The 18006-nt window shown below is 38.5% G+C and overlaps 1 protein-coding gene across 2 annotated transcripts; it reads left to right on the top strand.

Moving 5' to 3' along the window:
- The first annotated feature begins 868 nt into the window (after positions 1-868).
- Positions 869-10050, top strand: LOC137180044 (BTB/POZ domain-containing protein 1-like). Of its 2 annotated transcripts, none has more exons than XM_067585220.1 (8): positions 869-1465; positions 3851-4007; positions 5440-5545; positions 5679-5876; positions 6062-6254; positions 6358-6445; positions 9007-9153; positions 9278-10050. In XM_067585220.1, the coding sequence occupies exons 1-8, from the start codon at positions 1029-1031 to the stop codon at positions 9434-9436; spliced, it is 1485 nt and encodes a 494-aa protein (XP_067441321.1). In that variant the 5' UTR covers positions 869-1028; the 3' UTR covers positions 9437-10050. The 2 variants fall into 2 exon arrangements, with proteins under 2 accessions (XP_067441321.1, XP_067441329.1); XM_067585228.1 differs by having other exon boundaries at positions 870-1465; positions 6125-6254.
- Positions 10051-18006: the final 7956 nt, after the last annotated feature.

Raw genomic sequence — 18006 nt, 5'->3', positions numbered from 1 at the left:
CTATGGTTGTCACCAAAATTTAATTCCTGATTTTCAACAATTTAACATTATTTATTTATGGATTGGTTTATTAATAGTAACAGGAGCAGTGCACATTAATTAAAGTGCTGGAGTTAGACAAAGGCTATGCTAAATTATTAAACTGAATCCTTTTTTTTTTACATACTTAAGTAACAACATTGTGATAACAGATAAAATGATTTGAATGATTTAAAAAAATGTTTTAACTAACCTGCAGTTGAAAATTGTCTTATTTTGTGTAGCACTCCCTTTTTCTTTTCCTTTCTTAATACATCTTTATTTTATTTGTATTTTATTATGTTCATTTTATCTGCTGCTTTATTTATTTATTAGTATTCCATTTATAGGCCACTGTTACTTTAATTATTTCTTGTATGTTTTATACAGATATAATGCCTGTATTATTATAATTATTATTGTTGTTATTATTATTTTTAAGTTTTTTTTAACTTACTACCTATTACTTTTTCTTCCCCCTTTCTTTTTTCCTCTTTCTTTATAATTTTTTAATTTATTTTGCTTTTTGCTTTGTTTTATTATTTCTCCTTCAACATGGAGAGTTTGTTAAGATGTGCAAGGGAAGCATACAGTTATCAGCAATGTTCCAGCTGTGGTGAGGGTGGGGGGGTGAAGTGTTGATGGGGGGGCTGCGGGGGGGAATTGGAGTAAACAAATAAGGGGGAGTATTGAAATTACATTTTTCCTGTAATATGTTGAACCAAATCTTCACAACAGAATGTCAAAAACAGGGAAATGTGAGGAATAGACCTTGAGGATGTCTGTTAAACCTGTACTCATCAATAAAGAAATGAATACAAAGGAAGAAAAAAATTGTTTTGGAGGAACTGTGCGCATGCGTCATTTCTGGAGAGACGCAACCGAAGCTAAAGAAGCTAAAGCTAAAACATCAAAGAGCGATGGCGTCCGCTGCAGGCACGTAGCGGTCGGTGTATGTCGGTGTGTTATGAACGGCTCCTTATAGAAGTAGAGGAGAAAACAGAAAACAGATGGCGACCGGGAGCAGTGTCGGCGGAGGCTTAGCGTCAAACCATGACGGTCAGGAGGCAGCAGCATCCAACGCAGCGGCGCTGGCTGCGGCGTCGCTCTCCACGGTGCCCGCCGTCGCCGTCGCCGCCGCCACCGGTGCTGCCCCGTCCGCCTCCCCGCATGTCCTCGGCCTTCACAGGGAGCCCATGTACAACTGGCAGGCTACGAAGAGCTCCCTGAAGGAGCGCTTCGCCTTCCTCTTCAACAACGAACTGCTCAGCGACGTCAGGTTCATAGTGGGAAAGGGCAGGCAGGCCCAGAGGATACCGGCCCATAAATTCGTCCTGGCCGCTGGCAGCGCCGTGTTTGATGCCATGTTCAACGGAGGGATGGCCACAACTTCAGCTGAAATAGAGCTGCCCGACGTGGAACCGGCAGCCTTTCTCGCTCTGCTCAGGTAGGACAGGTGACTATGGGGATATCTTTATTCATGTCTTTCAATTTGAGAGCATGATTTATTGATTTTCCCTTTGACTCAAATAGCCTCTGCTTGCGCTAAAGATTTGTTCTGCTTCTGCAAACTGTGTGTTTGCACTCAGATGTGTTGTTGCTTGCACAGATGATTTCCTGCTCTCAAGCTTCAGCCCTTCTCGCACGAAAACATCTGCTCTCGGGTTGTTTGTGCAATAAACCTGTCAAAATCCCCTAACCAGTAGACGGCCAGGTGTAGTGTTAACCAATGAAATGATCCTTGCCTCTGAATATCTGTTGAAATAATAATAATAGTAATAATAACAGTATAATCAAAGTGTGCAGCTCAATTGATCAAAAGAAGAACAAGCTGTACTTTTTGCTCTTTTTAACACAAAGTTATGTTTGAGGTAACTGAGATATGGTGTCACCATTACATAGTTTGTCCATCAGAGAGCACAAGTTGATTTTTCAGCTGCAAAATGTCTTGATCAATATGTATCCTGGTCATACTTAAAGGACAGGTTCACAGTTTTTCAAGTCTGTCTTAAAACAACAGTCAGGAGCCCAAATGAACATTTAAATATGTTTTTCGTGCCGTAATCATTCCTTCTGTTCATACTGACCATTAGAAGATCTCTTCATAATGCACTTACAATACAAGTGATGGGGGACAAAATCCACACGTCTCCTTCTGTGCAAAAATGTATTTAAAAGTTTATCTGAAGCTAATATGAAGCGTCAGCCATCCAAATCAGTCAAATCAAGTAGATATCTTTCAGTGGTACACGGTGTTTTTAGTGCCAAAGTTCCTCTATTTGTTACTATATTTCCACCGCAGCTCAACAGGAAAACACTAAGTGGGAATTTTATGCTAAAAAGAATGTAAATGTGGCAGATATCCACTTGATATGACTAACTCAGACTGCTGAAGCCTCATATAAGCTTCAGATAAACTCACATTTGAAGGGGATTTTTTAATAGCCAGTATGAACAGGAATGATTACAGCAAGAAGAAACTATTTCAGTGTTCATGTGGTCACCTGACTGTTGTTTTAAGACAGACTTGAAAAGTTGTGAACCTATTCTTTAAAAAAAAAAAATAGTCTAAGGGATCTGTATCAAGATTGATTATGTTGATGATGTCATACGTTCATGTTAAAAATATATATTATTGGCTGATACCTCGTTATCAGAGGTTTTTAACTTTCAAATATCAGTGTTAGTGTTGACCCAGTATCAGTGGGGACAGAAACTGAACCTCCAGAAACATTCAGCTTCAGTCCCATTTGGTAATTGGACTTTACACTGACAACAACCAAATGGGAACCTCATGACGTAGGTAAATTTGCTATTTACAGTAGCAGGAAAAGCGCAGATGTAACTAATGAATGATGGCTCTGTTCCATTTAGGTGTCCCAGTGAGCCAATATGCAGATTAGGGGCCCTGAAACCTGCACACGTAAATGGCATGCGGCCATGATTTGTACCAGTTACACCTTAACTTTTCCTGGTATGACATCTTTAAAATATCTGCAGTGACGACTTAACTCTAGTGTGAGATCAAATGTGTGATCATTACCGACAAATTCTCAGATTCAGAAGCATCATTTATATACAGTAAGCTGTATTTTCAGAATAGCATTCACACAACTCTTTCTACTAAATCAATTGTTTTCTATTTCTCTAAAGAAGCAAAATATATTAAATGTTAAATGTTTAAAGCTGTAAGTAAAGATTATTTTCATTAGCGTTTAATTTGCTGATTATTTTTTTTGATCAATCAATTTTTTTGGTTGGTTAATTAAATGCCACAAAATATGGAAAATGCCCACGACAATTCGCCCAGAGTGCAAGGTGACATCATCAGATGTTTTTGTTTTGTCTGATCAACACTTCAAAACCCAAAGATGTGGAATTTACAATGATATAAAACTAAGAAAAGCAGCAAATTATCATATTGCAGAAGCAGTAAACGGAGCATATTTAGAGTCTTTGCTTGAAAAATGACTGGTTGCCAACGGTTCAATTCACTAATTAATCAATCAACTAATTGTTGCAGCTCCTATAAATGTTCTGAACACAAGCAGCTTAATAAAATACAGGGTAAACTTTGCAAAATTGTGATTTTAAATCAGGAAGTATTTCATCAAAGAAGTCATCAAGCCTATAAATCTGACCAGACGTTCAATGCCAATTTTTTGATTATTGACACATGACAGTTGCCTCAATACCAAAATAATATTGAGGTTCTATATCCAGCCTTATTGCCTAAAATATGGTGGGTAAACCGTTATGAAATATCCTGCAAGTAACAACATGAATATCTGACTTTAAACACTGTTCTGTTGCATCTGTTTCCTCTGCCCAGGTTCCTGTATTCTGACGAGGTCCACATCGGTCCAGAGACTGTGATGACGACTCTGTACACAGCTAAGAAGTACGCTGTCCCTGCGCTGGAGGGTCACTGTGTGGAGTTCCTTACTAAGCACCTCAGAGCCGACAACGCGTTCATGCTCCTCACTCAGGTTAATGTCGTTCACTCGCCCAGAAAATACTTAAACACTTAAACTCAACTTTGTTAAATCTACATTTGTGTCAGTTTTTATCCAAAATACATTTATCAGATACAGATCCTCAAACCTCAGCACATTAAAAACAAAAACATGTGTACAATTCTATATAAATATATATAAGATTTCTGCTTCCACCTCAATACAAGGGAACAGTATTTAATATGTGGTGTGGTGTGTCACAGCATTGAAAAATGACATTTGAAGAAATAATGCACCGGTTTTCACTGGAACTACTTTCTACCAAAGAAATGGTTCTGCAAGGTCTGTATAACTGGGACCCTCTGTCTATATAATGTATAACTAGGACTCTCTGTCTATGTAATGTATAACGGGGACCTTCTGTCTATATAATGTATAACTGGGACTCTCTGTCTATATAATATATAACTGGGATCTTTCTAGAGACACAGTTCTGTTGAGTTTTCATGTTTTTTATTTCTATGCTTTGAGCAGTATTCACCTCCTTGTATTGCTGGTATCTCCAAATGTCAACATAGAAAACCAAAACTCTCTGCTTGGCCAGACACATCACTTGAAAAATTGAGAAAATATATTTTTTGTAATTAAACTCACTCTTTTTTTTTTTTACATAAGGCACCAAAATAAAATAAGTTTAAGTCAGGGCAGGGATGTAAGTTTAAATGCCATCTTGGTCTAATTTCGGGGAAGCATTTTCTGCGTCACAGTGTAATAACAATCTCGCAGTGTAGTTTGTGCCATTAACAGTGGCTTCATAATTTCACACACATCCTACTCGTCTTTCCAACTGTTGGAAACTGTCTGGCTTAGGCCCTTACAGAGGAGGATGAAGCCACGTTTCTCTCTTTACGTCCACACCAGACCATCTACCACCCACCAATTGGTGGGTTTTAATGACATTAGTTGTTCTATTTTTGGTTTATGCTGCCATTTGTTCGGGTTCTGCTGCTGGCTGTGCCACATTTTCTGAGCCTTCAGGCTGCATGCTCAGTAGTTTTCTGATCAAAGTCACTGCTTTTTTTTTTTTGTCCAGCATTGCAATGGTAAAAATAGACTTCAACTAATACGACTCACATAAAGCAGCAGGGTGCTCTAACTTATCAGTGTCATTGCTTGTCTTCTCATTTTATAAAATCTGAAGTCCATTTTTGCTTCAAACTCAGACAGTTTTTGACACTCGCATGCAGAATGATCTAAATCAGGTCATGTTTGTTGCTCTTTTAAATGTTTTCGTAATCATCATTTCTCCTAACATCTTTTGCGTTCATCTGAAAAGATGTTTTGAAACTCCCAGATAGTAAAAAAATGCTATTGCTTCTGTTATTCTCTTGTGGTGCTTGCAAAGTAAATGATCTGTATCTATCATAAGAAGCTCATGTTTTTCTCTGTTGTGCTTTTGTTACAGGCAAGGTTATTCGATGAGCCTCAGCTTGCCAGCCTCTGCCTAGACACCATAGACAAAAGCACTGCGGACGCAATAAACGCAGAGGGCTTTACAGATATTGACCTTGGTATGTGAGTCTTCTTAAAGTGACATTTCATATTCTGTTGCTTGTCTGGATCTGAATTCATCAGTGTCTGTGTGTGTGTCTGTCTGTGTGTGTGTGTGTGTGTCTGTGTCTGTGTCTGTGTGTGTGTGTGTAGACACTTTATGTGCAGTGCTAGAACGAGACACACTAAGCATCAGGGAGAACCGTCTGTTCGGGGCGGTGGTACGCTGGGCAGAGGCCGAGTGTTACAGACAACAGCTTCCCCTGACCTCGGAGAACAAACAGAAGGTTCTGGGGAAAGCCCTCCCGCTCATCCGCTTCCCACTCATGACTGTTGAGGAGTTTGCTGCAGGTAAGCGCATCCCAAACATAAAACATGTTTTTCATGCTGCAGCGATACTCTGCACAGTTTTTGTTTTATTACTGTAACACTGTACTGACCAGTGAAGCCATTACTAAACATATTCAGCATGTTCCTCATGTGTCCATACAGCTCAAACCACAGAAACCAGTTTGATATTCTTTCTTGTGCAACAGGGCCTGCCCAGTCTGGAATATTGTTCGATCGGGAGGTGGTAAATCTGTTTTTACACTTTACAGTAAACCCCAAACCACGGGTCGACTACATTGACAGGCCCCGCTGCTGCCTCAGGGGAGAGGAGTGCAGTATTAATAGATTCCAGCAGGTTGAGAGTCGATGGGGGTACAGTGGTACCAGCGACAGAATCAGGTGAGGGGACCGAGATGGTCAGTTGGATTGACAGACAGCTAAAGTTGCATTTTTTTTTCTTCTAATTTTCTCTCTTATTCCATCTTCATGTCTCCCTCTGTAGATTCAATGTTAACAGAAGAATATCCATAGTGGGTTTTGGCTTGTATGGTTCAATACATGGACCCACTGACTATCAGGTCAACATACAGGTAACTACTGGCATTAAGGCATAATGTATGATATCCAAGGAAAACCTCTACAGTGTGTTTGTGATGGAAATTTGTAATTTACACATTTTAGTATGGCTGGGAATCATTTAAAATGTTTCAAAACCAGTGCTGAAGGTTGTCTGAATTTATGAACCAATTCCAAAGCCAAACTTCTCAAATGTTCCAGGGCTCGACATTAAGGCTTGTTATGTGCCACTTATTACTCAGCTATGTATTTGAATGAGTACATTCAGCCGAGAGAAAGAGAGGGAGCGAGAGTGTGTGTGTGTGAAGGTGATACTGGCGACCGGAGCAGAAAGTATGAAGTCAGCAGTACAGCTGTGAACGTAGCAGAGCACTGTGTGTACAGTTCAGGCTATTTGTCAGTGAATAAATGCTACAACTCCTCAAGACCCGAGCCAAGTTCCCATGTCCTGCTTGCCAGCTGCTGATTAAGTGAAGAGGGTTAGCCCCGAGGTCAGTCTAACCTGACCAGGTTCACTGAAGGTGGACTGACCTTTAAAGTAGACCAGTTATTCTCATTTTAGTGACAATCACAGCCGGCTCCTAAACAGAGAAAGGAGAAATGAGTGGCTGCTGAGTCTCTCCTGAGTTTTGCTCAGCACCCCTACGCTGCATTAATCCCACCAGGCACTATAACTGTATGTGAGTCTAGCACAATAGAACCTGTCATACAACCAGACAAACCATTCCCTTTCAAAACCTGACAGTCAGTAAGTACTGTAGACGCACATTTTACAGAATTTGCTTTGACCAATAAATAATAAATACATTTACATTTTTTTCGGGACTAGGACATGAGAAACCTCAGTAACATTATCATATTTATATTTCATCAATGTAAATGTGAATGACTAACAGTGATATAATATAATAATAAAATAGCAAAGTCGGCTAAGCTACGTTTGAACCAGACGCTGGTGCAGCCTCCTCTACCACCCAGTGTGCTTCACTCTTCGGCTGACAGCGCTGTCAGCAGCCAGGCGGGAGAAACACTGCGTGGTGCACTTAGATTTTATAACTCAACTAATACCAAGACGCACACTTTTTATTTCTCTAACTGTGTGGAAATCTGATGTTTTCACATCACAGATGATGAACAGCAGCATTGAAGTTCCAGTGAAATGGAATTTAGAGCGTCTAGTTTCTGTACTGTGTCATTTTTACCCAGACAAGTGAAAAGCATATTTACTTGTCCAAAGGACAGGTGCCTCAAAAAGTTAAAGCCCTGTGTTGAGTGTTGTCTAAATACAAGCAGCTGTACAAGAACCGTGCCTGAATAATACAGTATAAAATTTAAATCACAAACTCTCTGATCAAATCATTAAAAAAAAAGAGTACAAGTCTGAACCAGCTCTGGCACTTGATAGTGTTAAATACCAACAAACTATTGAGGTGCAACACAACTCTTCTTTTGGGTGAACCCTTAATCTGTGGTGTGTAATTCCTAACTTTAGGGGACAAGTATGAACTTGTTGCATTTAGCTGAAAGTGATGTGAAGATGAAGAGAATGACTGTAGACAAAACTGTAGACAGAGCAAAGCAGCCAGAGGCATTCCAGTTGTTTTTACAGATTAGAAAAGCAAAAGCAAAAGCAAGAGTTGTACTCAGTCCTACTCATCTACTCATCCTACCCCGACTCTTGTGTCAACATCGCATTATGGTCTATAAAGGCGACTGCTGGGAAAGAAATTTGTGTCTCTGCCTTTTTCTACATTGGATTTAGGATTGTTGAACCTCTTTGATGTCTCTCTGAGTCACAGATACCAAAACCTGATATTTATTGTATTGTATTATATATTTATTTATCCTGTTGAAAGCTTTCAGGGGAAAAAGCTCACAAGTTATGATTGCTGTTGTCAAACTAGTGCTTCAGAGGTCAAGAAGGTTCAACTGTGTAGGGTGTTATTGTCAGTTATTAAAAACTGTAGCACAGTTCTACTTGAATAAGGCCCAGTGCATGATGGTAATTGGTGCTTGGTCAACGACCTCAGCCACATCTGAAATCTCTCCCTATTTGCCACCTCCTGCACTAGATTTAATATACATCATTTTATTTGAGTGTCAGAATATTCATTACAAAATTTATGCCCTCAATAATTCCCACAATGCAGTGCTTCTTTGCCATTGATTGATTTGAATATTCCAATCATACAACACCACACCTGTCATTGATGATGCAAAATGCTGATGATAAATACTAAGTTTGAGAATGCACATACAGTCGAGGTGCAGACCAGTGTGAGCTTCAAAGGAAGTTACTCAAAATTAAACACGTCACGTAATTCTTCTCCTACAAACCATCTGTATACATGTATGCCTTCTAAACAACATCAAAAGCATCTTTTTACAGTCTAAGTACAATTTTTTCTCCAAATAGATAAATATATTTACAAAAATATGTAAGATATGCTCCTTTACGACTGACTTTTCAAAATATTTAAACATACAAAATTTCATCTTAGCCCTATTTTTCAATACAAAATGACAAATTTGCACATTTTTGTTCATTCAGTTAACACGTTATTCTGTTTTGTAGATCATCGAGAGCGACAAACGCATCACGCTCGGGCAGAACGACACAGGCTTCAGTTGTGACGGCACAGCGAACACATTCAGAGTGATGTTCAAAGAGCCTGTGGAAATCCTACCTAATGTCAGCTACACTGCATGTGCCACCTTAAAGGTTAGTCTGAACCTGCTGTATTTCAGATAAATCCTAAATTGCACAAATTGATATTATCTGTTAAACCTCTAATTAGGATTAATGATGTTTTTGTTTTGTTTATTTTTTTAATTTCACAACTCAGGGCCCAGACTCCCATTACGGCACGAAAGGGTTGAAGAAAGTGACCCAGGAATTGGCAACAGGGACCAAGATGACGTTTTTCTTTTTTAGCTCACCTGGAAATAACAATGGTACATCAGTGGAGGATGGGCAGATACCAGAGATCATCTACTACACCTAGACTTAACACGGTGTCATGCAGGTGCACTGAACCAGGGAGACCTCAGACTGCTGGGAAGACTGGACTGCTGGAGATATAGTGCCTCGTGATTCCTTGGAATTTTTTTTTTTTTTTTTTTTTTTTGTCACAGTTTTTGCTGATGCATTTACCGAAAGTATATTTGCATATTTTTTATTGTGCACTGTTATCATTTATTCTGCAGGTATCTTCAAGTACTTCGTTTTTGCATTGTAATAAGGATCAATGTGTGTAATGTAACGTTGTCAGTGGTACATGCTGTAATTTATGATTTTATGTTTGCTTAGCACTACATTAAAGTAAAAAAAAACAAAACAAAAACAAGTTTCAGGATTTTTATGGTTTAAATAAATGAGCGTTTCTTTTGGCAATAAAATGTCAAAACACAGGATTGTTTCCTTCTATAAACTCCTGGTGATGTTAATGTGGAGTTTATACGTTTCCTCTTTCTGTCACTAGGTGATGCCAGATACTCCACACAGCCAGCTATCACACCACTAGAATAACTGGGGAGCAGGAAGGATAGCTCAGTGGTTCCTGGCTTGAGGATTGTGGAATGATCTAGATGAACTCATAAAACCCTCCTTTGACACCAACTTGTTATCTTGTGTGTGTATTTGACTAGATTTTATTCAATTCAATTATACAAAAAGTGGATATTGTTTCAATAATTGGTTCATGCAAGATAGTAATCGTGGAATTGTAGCTGCATAGTCTTGGTCCTTTTTTTTCCCAGAAGGTTTTTACCAAGTTTGCATCAGTGGCAGAAGCTGGACATTTCAATTATTCATTACCATTACCAGTTTAATTTCCCTGCTCACTTGCTAACATGTTTTCACAAACCCTCAGTCACAGCAAATGTTCAGCTGTTACAACTGATTCAGATTTGTCCTATCATGGTGGTTTATTGGTTAGTAACAAAAGATTTATTAAACATAAAGATCAGTATCACATCAGTTTATAAGCTTCTTTGTGTAAATATTCCACACTTTTTTTTTTCTAAATTCAATCATAATTTGTTTTCTTTTTTTCAAATTAGTTGAACTACTCCAAAATCTTTCCACACACTATTTGGCAACTGTAAGGGATCACTGATCCATCAATCCAGCATTTCTGCTGAAAAATCATTTTGAAACTTTCCTTCCCTGGGTTGTTTTACCTCGTCTGGCCTTTAAAGGGTCACTTCAGCGATTTAGTACTTCACCTCAATAAAGTCGGGGGACTTTCTAGTCACATATCTTTAAAAAGAACGGTAAAAATCGATGCAGCAGAGCCCAAGATATCCTGACTTTAAGTTCTTATAGGCTGAGTCAAGCTTCAAAACCACTGAATCCTATAAGTTTGATAATGTAATTCCTCTTCAGACTCTCCCTGTCTGGTAAATGCACAGTCCTTTCAAGCTCTATACCCCCAGAGGTTTTCTTTTGTAAATGTGGATTCTCCATACCTAAACCGAGGTAACTCAGATGATATCATTAGGGATTATTTTCTCAGACGTTATAAAACTCCTCTAGAGCAACAGAGGACATTATACAGAGAAAACTGATAGAAACATGATGATTAGGGGTTGCAGGTAGAAATAGCCTCAATTTAAGAGGTCAAACATGTTGGGAATCACTGATAGAGGATCAACCTTTGGCAATATGTTGAATCATTTTGCTCAGGTGACTGTTGCAGTATCTCAAAAATGATGTCTGATTAAAAAAAAATCCTTTTATTAGAATGTTACAAGTGAAGATCACCTGACACCTGACTTGCAGCAAAACACAGTGTTCCTCAAATCATAGTACTGCAAAAAAAGCAGCAGAATTGTCATTTAAGCCTCAGTTGGATCCTCCTAAATCCCAGATCAGTAGCCTAATGCCAGATTATTTCTTGAATGTGTTCAGTTCTTATTGGCAGCACAATGCCAGTGAAAAGAAAAGAAAGCTGCATCTACAGCACAGAGATGAAGTGCTCTTAAAATTGCATAATCTGCACATTCATATGAGAAAGGCGGTGGAAACAAGACCACTTTAGATGGCAGTGAGTGGGCTTTGACGAAGAGAGTGATCCGCAGAGGCTGAGTCACCGGGACCTGAGAGCTTATTCTGCTGACTGCCCACTTAGATAGCCTTTAATACACAAAGAACCAAGAAAATCAGTTTGAGACAGGTTTTTTCCACCCACCAGGTACAAAACGCTCAAATGCAAGGAGGACAAATAGACTACAGCACTAACACAGTCTCCTGCTCTCACCTGTGTTGTGTAAAACAAAAAAAGTATTCAGTACTGTAATGTATTCATAGGGTTGATGGAGGGAAGCTCCTTCTGATACTGAACCAGCATTAAATAGGCAAATATGAAGCTTTGGAGGAGTAAATACCTCAAGCTGAGCTATTAGATTACAAATCCACATTAGTCATTTGCGATTTTCTGGTATGTGTTTGTATTTCTGACTGTGTTTGTGTGGGTGGATGTAGATAGCAGCAGTATGGGCTGTCTTTCTCTGTCCATCTACTTGAGCACTGACATCATGGGAAGGGATTTATGCCTCTGCTGTTTTTGACAACCTATGTCATGTGACTGTGCAGGACTGAAGTGTTGCTGTTTGGTTCTGTGGCAGACTTGCATTGCCATAAGCAAACCAGACAAAATAGACAAAGGTTTTGGGTGAAATGTCTCGACTATTAAATAGATTAAATTTGGTACAACGTTCACGTCACACTCAGGAGGATTAGTATTTTTTTGGTTTATGACTAAAATTTTGTAAAATAAAACAATTTCCCATCAGCCTCAGCTGTACTTTTACCACTAACTTGCAAATGTTAGCATGCTAAAACACTAAACTAAGATGATGAGCATCCTCCTGAACCTGCTCACATGTTTTTGATCATATTAGCATGTTGACTTTAGCATTTTACTCAAAGTATCCGCATCACAGAGCTGCTGTAATGTGTCTGTAAAGTAGTCAGATCCTTTACTTAAGTAAAAGTACCAATACAGCAATGTAAAAATACTCTATTACAAGTAAAAGTCCTGCATGAAAAATCCTACTTAAGTAAAAGTACATAAGTATTAACAGCAAAATGTAAATGTAAATGTATCAAAGTAAAAGTAGTGGTTTGGTCCCTCTGACTGATATATTATTATATATGACATCATTATATTATCAATACTGAAGCATCAATTTTTAAGCAGCATGTTACTGTTGTAGCTGCTGGAGGTGGAGCTAGTTTGAACTACTTTATATACAGTTAGCTAGTAGTGGTTCCCAACCTAGGGATCTGGCCCCTCTGAAGGGTCACCAGATAAATCTGAGAGGTCGTGAGATGATTAATGGGAGAGGAAAGAAGAAAAACAAAGTTCTGGTACACAAATCTGTTTTCAGTTTTGTTTTGTTTTTTACTTTTTCTCTAATCTTTGATTTTTGGTGAAATATTGGATCATTTGAACATTTATTGAAATGAAACCATGTGAGAAGTTTAGAAGGAAAAATCACTATTTGGTGGAGCTGTTAATATCTCATAGACATCTGAAATGTGACCCTGACTACACACTGCTTTTTGTAATACAGCAAAAACCAGAAAGTTTGGAAACCACTGGTTTCATCTTTAACAATATGTTGTATTTTAAAAGCTTGTTATATTATCCATTGTGTCAAATCTTCATCTGACTAACTAAAGCTTTCAAATAAATGTAGTGGAGTAGAAAGTACAATATTTCCCTCTGAAATGTAGTGGAGTGGAAGTATAAAGTAGCATCAAATGGAAATACTAAAGTAAAGTCTAAATGCCTCAAAATTGTACTTAAGAACAGTACTTGAGTAAATGTACTTAGTTACTTTCCACCACTGAGGCCAGCTGAGTATAAACTAAATATAGAGGAGGTTAAACTAATCAGAAAGCATCCGTTACTTGCTGCCCATGCATGAGCATGTAAGAGCTCTTTAGCATTCAGAGATGTATCTGCAATTTGTATCTAACTTTCATTTGTAAAATATGTCTTTGCTGAAAAAAAACAGGCCCCTGATTTTTAACCCAACCACTAAATGAGGTGCCTCTGGTATATGTAACCCACAACTTAACAAAAGCATTCAGATACACTCAGATATGAAGCAAACATCACTGCAGCAGAGATTTAAATTACATTCACATTATTTACATAAATTGAGAAAAATCAAAAATGGGGCCATGGCTTGTCTAATATTCATTTACAGCCTAAAGACATTTAGTTAATTAAGGCTTCAATCAGTCCTGCCTTATCTCCAATCTTCCTTTGTGCAGTCTGATTAATTTAAACCAACCACATTAGGTCATTTGTAAAATCTTTTTTAGGAGATTTTCCTGAAAACTGAATAAAGTTATTCCAGGACCACGCTCAATCAGTCATCCTGAAATTGGACTTTGGTGAGGAACCTTTCCTGCAATTCACCAATGTGATTAATCTGAGCTGTTACATGGTTGCTTATTCAAATATTCTGTTCACACACAAAAAAACATATATTCAGAATTTTCTGGTGTGAGATCCAGCTCTGAGTGCGTGTCCAGACCACTTCACACATCAACCTGCAGGGATGTGTGTGTCCCTACTTGTCCAGCTGGTGGAGTTATGTAATCTGTATTCTAATGATGTAAGACTTTTGGGTAATTAATCACCACGCACATATATAGGACTGTGTGGTAAGTGTCACTAACAACCCCAGATGCCGGTGAATCACTTGGTGTTGAGTGTGTGCTTGGTTCATGTCAACTGAAACTGCAAATTTGTGACTCTTCTCTTCTGAACTTTATTGTTCAGAAGAGAAGAGGAGGGTCATTACCTGCTGTTTACCTGTCTCACTATCTAAAACATAAGCTTTACAGAAATATACTTTTTTTTTTTTTTAGAAAAACAGAAGATACATACACATGACATCATGATGATAGTGACAGTGGAGACGGCAGTTAAATGAAATGTCAGTGCACATCTGGTAGACAGGTGTGTAGGAAAGTCTGAATTCCTGCTCACTGAGACAACTTATCAGGCCAATATGTTGTGTAATATAAGACTATTTACTTATTTTCACAGTAATCCACTTAACAATTTGTTTTTCGTTAAGCTTATGACGATTATTATCAATTTGGATATGAGAGTCAGACTGGTTGTTGTCTGATCTTCATACCCCTCCCATCCCTTATCTGGAAATACTTATTTTGCATTGGCCATTTCCAAATTCTCTTCTATTATATGGAAGCCAATTTCTGCCAGAAAAAGAAAAAATAGATACAATGTTGTGCATAATAAAAACTAAAATACTCATATCTTAATTATTAAGTATCTGATGAATGATCAGATACTTAATTATGACACAATAAGATAATCAATTAATTAAACTTTCATGGTATAGTCGTTATGTAAGTTGTTTGTATTTTGTGCTGCTTTGTATGTACTTTTTTATTGAGTTTTGTGTTTTGTGCTTAAACGTATGTGTATGAATGGTTGAGTCTTGTGCAGTTTCATATGTATTTTGCTGTTGAGTTATATGTATTTTAAAGGCCCATCTAGGTATGCACATTGCAAACTAGCTTAGGCTATAAATGCTGTGGTATGTGGCATTAGTTCATGCTATAAACTTGTCCCTATACAAATAAACATTAAATAAATAAATAAGTTTTGACTTACCATCTCATAATTTTAATCGTATAATTTTAATTTAGTATGTAAAATTTTGACTTAACAGAAGTATTTTTATTTTTCATTTTTATTATGCTTATTTTTACATTTTTATTTCTTTTTTTGTTGGCGGTAATGGGCTTCCATACCCTTTCCACAGTTCTTCAGCAACATTGTCTCGTTTTATGGATTTTTAAAAAATCAATTTAGGCCTTTTTCACACCAGACACTTTGACTTATCATTGTAGGAAAAACACTGGTGTTACTGATAACATTAACAATGTCTCCATTCTTATCAAGTTTCCCAGAAAGCCATGAGAGTGTGACAGTGAGTCAGCATGAACAATATACCTGTACTTTTTCTACTGTGACGTGAAAATGTCTTCTGTGAAAAAGACCTTTTATTTATAGCGTAATTGCCTCAGGTGTAAATTGACTCCTTAATTGGTTGTTGCAGTTTGTGGCTCTGGTATAAAAATAATCATTCAGAAATTTCATATAGTGAGTTTTATTTCTGACAAAGGTCTGTTACTGAACCGTTGCATTTTCGATCATGTTCCTTCAGAAAGTGCGTGGTAATTCAGACTTTCTTTACTCTAATAAAATCAGATCAGCTAGTTTAGTCATCATGCCTGGGGTCACAATGGCAAATAAAATAAACCAAATTTCTTGAGTTTACTTCTATTGGTCCACTGGTTTCAAGAAAATGAACATTTGTTTTACACAGAGGAAATCTATGCCTGTGCCCTTTGAGTGCAAGTTGTATTAATATTCAACAATGTAAATTTTGAGCGGTGGATCGATGAGATGCTCTGCAGGGTGCTGATGCTTGTCATCCTGAAGTCTAATTGCAGACTCGTAGGCATTATGCACAGAACACGCTGAAGACTGGAAACATTTCCATGTAATACACTGCTGAATTTAAGTATGCCCCTCCTCCTAATGAGATGGGTTTTTGTACAATCAAACATCACTCACAAACCGGCATCATTTCTGCACTGAAAAGATTCTGGGACTTTTGTGTGTATACAGATGACATGTCAGCCTGTCCTTGGGGCAAAGCATTGGTTTGGATGATAGAGGTAGCTGGACTGAACAAGAGATGTAATGTCTCAGCTGATGGGAGCTTGGTACTGGATAAAGTCTCGGTTGTGGTGATTTAAAAGGATGTTTTGATAATAAGTGACAGACTACTTCTAACCTTACTGTGTGTGGCAGTATTCCTGAAGCCTGCCTGCACGTTCCTGTGGAGACACCACCAGATATAATCAGACTAACAAGCTCCCCTTAGCAGCACAGTCCGCTGTCTTTACATGGATGACCTGAGCGGCTGCATGATTAACTTATAGAGCGTGCAGTTGAATGAGCAAGGGACAAGATGTCATCAAATCTGATCTACAACAGCAATTATTAAGAGACTATTCTTAAGTCTAAGTGCACGTATTAGTGTTTGCTTATCTGCACGTGTGCATCCATGTGACAGGGTGCAATCGTGTACATATTTGTATGTACCCTATGAAGCTGGGGGCATTCATTTCAAGAGAAAGAGCAGAGCAGGAGTACTCAGCCATTCAGACACGTCACACGTTACATGAACCCTCTCCACTGTCTGCTTAGGGCTGGCTGGCCTGGGCCAACCTTAGCCCCTGCACTCTCCAACACCAGATGTAGGTCGCTGAGTGCTGCAGGGGCTGGGGGGATGTGGTGTCTATGTGTGTGTGGTGTGTGTGGTGGTTGTGTAGGGGGGGTGGGGGGTCATCAACAAGGACATGGCCCCCAGCACACTGTCTCCATTGCTGTCACATTGCATCGTCACAAACAGGCCACATGAAGCCTGACAGCACGGCAGACCAGAATCAGGGGACTCTCACTGGTCTCTTACTGTGGCTCTCTCTATTGTTTTCCTTCTGTTATGCTCTCCGTGCCTCACTTTGCATTAACAGCTTATTAATTAAAATGTGATAGGCGATGGATTTGATTATAGGGGGCACTGAAAGGGTTCATAAGCACCTCTCCATTAAGTAATAAACCGAAATAATGTTTTTTTTTTCTCAATGCTGTAATGAAAAACTGTTCTCTCCCTGAAATCCAAATGTTTATTGCTGCACTAACAAGATGAGTACAAATGGATGAGTAAGGCATTCTCAGTGCTCTGTGGAAGCTGAATTAACATGTTGACCCCTGGATTAGTAGCTGTGTTTAATTGATTAGACTCTTTGTGAAGACGCCTACTGCTGCTGCTATTATTATTAGTCATTTTTGCCCACTGCTACCGCTATTGTTATTAGTCATATTTCTATTATTATTGTTACTATTGTTGTTGTTATGCTTTTCTGTGTCTCTCTCCCCCATCTCCCCCTCTCTCTTTCTCCTTCAACCCAACCGGTCAAGGCAGATGGCCGCCCACCCAGAGCCCGGTTCTGCCAGAGGTTTCTTCTCGTTAAAGGGGAGTTTTTCCTTGCCTCTGTCGCCAAGTGCTTGCTCATGAAGGAACGTTGAACATCTATGAATTATAAAGTACGGTCTAGACCTGCTCTATGTAAAAAGTGCCCTGAGTTTACTTCTGTTGTGATTTGATGCTAATATAAATAAAACTGACTTAACTTAAAGGCTGTAAGGAGAAATCTTCTCATCTGAAACTCTAATAATTAGCTGTATCCCAACTCCATACCACGTATGAATTATAAGACAGATTTGAGTATGTAGTGTTCAAACTGAAAAGTCAAACATACTCAAACAAGGACAGTATGCTAGCAGCTCTAGAGGCTGTGCTCTAGAGCTATACCTCAAACTAACTGCTGACGTTAACATGTTAACATGCTCACAATGACAATTCTAACATGCTGATGTTTAGCAGGTATAATGTTTACCATGTTCACCATCTTAGTTTAGTGTTTTAGCAATTGCTAATTAGCAAA

Source organism: Thunnus thynnus, chromosome 1 (assembly GCF_963924715.1).
Source record: "Thunnus thynnus chromosome 1, fThuThy2.1, whole genome shotgun sequence".
NCBI classification, from domain to species: domain Eukaryota; kingdom Metazoa; phylum Chordata; class Actinopteri; order Scombriformes; family Scombridae; genus Thunnus; species Thunnus thynnus.
This window is presented reverse-complemented; position numbering and strand designations above follow the sequence as displayed.

Excerpts from the sequence above, each read along its gene's own strand:
- LOC137180044 (XM_067585220.1), top strand. The coding sequence starts at position 1,029 with ATGGCGACCGGGAGCAGTGTCGGCGGAGGCTTAGCGTCAAACCATGAC. Across the intron at positions 6,255-6,357 it reads GGTACCAGCGACAGAATCAG|ATTCAATGTTAACAGAAGAA; the intron begins GTGAGGGGACCG and ends CTCCCTCTGTAG. Across the intron at positions 6,446-9,006 it reads ACTATCAGGTCAACATACAG|ATCATCGAGAGCGACAAACG; the intron begins GTAACTACTGGC and ends TCTGTTTTGTAG.